General features: G+C 49.6%; 1 protein-coding gene across 5 annotated transcripts in view; it reads right to left on the reverse strand.

The window, feature by feature from the left end:
* Positions 1–2,862, reverse strand: part of LOC109298642 (cTAGE family member 5-like) — a 103,854-nt gene that overhangs the window by 64,784 nt on the left and 36,208 nt on the right. For 4 of the 5 annotated variants that reach the window (XM_019518850.1, XM_019518851.1, XM_019518852.1 and 1 more), the window contains one exon: positions 1,672–1,803. In XM_019518850.1, coding sequence (XP_019374395.1) covers positions 1,672–1,803 — 132 coding nt within the window. Of the gene's footprint in view, positions 1–1,671; positions 1,804–2,685; positions 2,800–2,862 lie in introns of those variants that run through there. The other variant, XM_019518853.1, reaches the window with a different exon arrangement.

Raw genomic sequence — 2,862 nt, forward strand, 5'->3', positions numbered from 1 at the left:
CTGCCCATGTCCCTCCAGTTTGAAAATGACCCGTCCACCACCACTCTCTGGGTGCAGCCCTCCAGCCAATCGGTGACCCATCTGACTGTGTAGGCAGATAAAGGCTGGGGTGGCCACAATCCTCCATCCCCATCTCCTTTGCTCTGATTGTCAGGTACAGCACATACTGTTTTAAAAAAGTCAGGAGATTACTCCATGTTGCAAATTCCTGAACTGAGCAGAAGATTCTGTCTTTGTTCAGATGGACAGCACCCTGACATGTCCATCATTTGACAGCACATCAAAATAGACGGCTTTATCCACTTAAAGATGGAGAGGTCTTTTAATGGGCTAGGTATGGACATGAAGAGATGGAAGGCAGCCTGATAGGTTTGGTCCTGCTGCAGACACAAAGCAAAGTTCTAGGCACATCCAAAGCCTTTTTTCTTCTCCCTTGGTATCAAATGTGACTTTAGAAAAAAAACTGAAATAATGATTCAGATAGATTTTCAGAAACATCTTAGGAATTAAGCTGGGATGTTTCCTCTATATTCTGTCCTATGAAAAAATTCATTAGGCAGTCCAAGCTTAAGGACAAAGATCACAGACCCTTTGTGAGAAAGTGATGGCAGCCAGAATCACTGGTTTGCTTGGTAGATTTCTTGAGAACCATCTGACAAACCTTCCAGCAGTTTAAGGACAACAATAATGAGGTTCAGGAAAGGAGTTGGGTCTGTGTCGCTGAAGAATAAGCATTAAGAAAGCCCTTGAGGATTTTTCTCACTGCCAGTAGTATGAAGACAATATAAATGTAATAGCATGCGACTTGATACCCTGAAGGTCTTGCATGCACATTTTAGATCAGGCCTGTCCAACATATGGCCCATGGGCCGCCAAGTGGCTCTCCAAGCTGTTTTCTAAGGCCCAAGGTGCTGCGATGGGAAACAAAAGTAAACACCGTACTTTTGTTTCAGGGGGGTGATGCGATACCACTTCCTGTGAGGTCTCTGAATATGGCTCACCGGCCCACTGGGTGATAAAAAGTTCACGATCCGACCTCACATTCAAAAAGGTTGGGCACCCCTGTTTTAGATGACTCCCTTGGTGAACAACCTTTGGTGTCAGAGCCTCTACTGGGTCTAGCAGAAAGGTCCTTGCTTTTTATAAGCCTTTCCTAAGTATGCTGGGAACAGTCAGTCTGTAAGCTGTATTCAACCAGCCAACAGGTACAACGATTTGGAAAGTCTGGGTGCAGTATGACTTTGATCCTTCAATACTGCATCCAGGCAGGTTGGAACCTGCATGGGTATATCCCTGTATAAGGGTACTGATGCCAAATAAACTCTCCTCCACTATATTTGAAACAATCTCACTTAGTGCTGGATTTCAGTACTGATAAGCCAGTTCTGCTTTCCAAAGTGAGTTGTATTTCATTTGCTTTTAAAAGATTAGCTAGCACTTCAGGCTAAAATTAACATTTTCTCAGTAAATAGCCAAACACCAAGGGCCTTGAAATGCTAAGCTTTATCCCAACTTGTTTCCCTTTTCAGGGAGCTAATGAGCTAGCTATATGGACTGGTTGCCTTTAAACATTATAAAACTATTTCATGTAAAAAATTAGAACTCCTAAAGGGAAAGATTTAATATACTTGTAAAAAATGACAACAACATGCTCTATATTTGGATACTCACTGATTGATAACTCCTACACAGGAATAGGAAGACTGTAAATATTCCAATAACTGCAGCACAAATCACCATTTCCCATGGAAAACCATAAAGATCAGGACCAGGTCTCATGTCTTCAGGCAATGCTGCCACAACCTTAAAAGCAGAACCAGAAAAAGTTTGAGCAGTTAAAAAGTGTCCAACTATTATTTTTAACAAGTCCTGATTTCGTAGTCTATCGAGAGGTTATAAAGGACTCTTGTATTTTGTTTTTTTCAAAATACTGAGAGGTAGCAGATGGTTACCAGGTGCTTATTGTTTAGTGCTGATGTCTGTTAATTTGGACAGCAACTCTCAGAAACCCTCAGGGGGTGGAGGGCACAGAAAAAGGAAGAGGAAGCTTGAGGCTGGAGTAAGGCGAAGAGAGATCAGAATACACAGGGAACCGAGTCAGCCCTACACAGAGCAGTGCACAGCAGGGCTGGGGATCTCGCTGGCTCGGTCAGCCATGACTGTGGACTGGAGGAGCTGGACTTAGACTTGGGGGCAGCTGCTGCTTGAACGCTCTTGGGACTAAAGGCTTGAGGGGGAGACCGAAGGTGCTGCATGCGCGGTACTGCAGTCTTGATGTTGCTCTACCTCTCACCTGTTCCCTCCCTTTAGCCCATTGGCTTGTAGATAGTAAATCTTCAGGGTTAGGGTCACAAGCGGGACCTTCCCCTCCCTTCTGGCGTCAGGGCCTGGCAGAAATCCCAGCTGCGCAGCCAACGGCAGCTCCCCGGGCCCAGGGCGGCGGGGAAGCACCGCAGCAGGTGGGGGGAGGAGGGAGCGGGACTCCCACCGGCTCTGGGGACCTACACAGTCCCCGGGAGGCCCGGGCTCTGACCCAGCCGCGCCACGGCCCCAGATCCTCCTGTGGTTTCCCCGGGCGTCGGCCACAGGCGCGGCCCAGCCAGAGGCGCGCCCCCGCCCCGCGCCCTAGAGGCAGAGCAGGCCCCCCTTGGTCGCGCCCCCTCATGCCGCCGGCCCTGCACTCACGCTCCGCGCCCGCTCCAGCGCCAGCTCGCAGTACCGCTGCGCCGCCTCCCGCAGGTCCCACAGCCCCACGGCGCTGCCCGGGCTGCCCCCAGCAGCCATCTTCGCGCGGGGCGACAGCTGCCCCTCACCACCTGGCCCGGCCCGCGCAGCCGCTGCACAATTGGGCCGCACCACTGG

The sequence above is a fragment of the Gavialis gangeticus genome, unplaced genomic scaffold (assembly GCF_001723915.1).
Source record: "Gavialis gangeticus isolate Ggan-Ray unplaced genomic scaffold, GavGan_comp1, whole genome shotgun sequence".
Taxonomy (NCBI): Eukaryota; Metazoa; Chordata; order Crocodylia; family Gavialidae; genus Gavialis; species Gavialis gangeticus.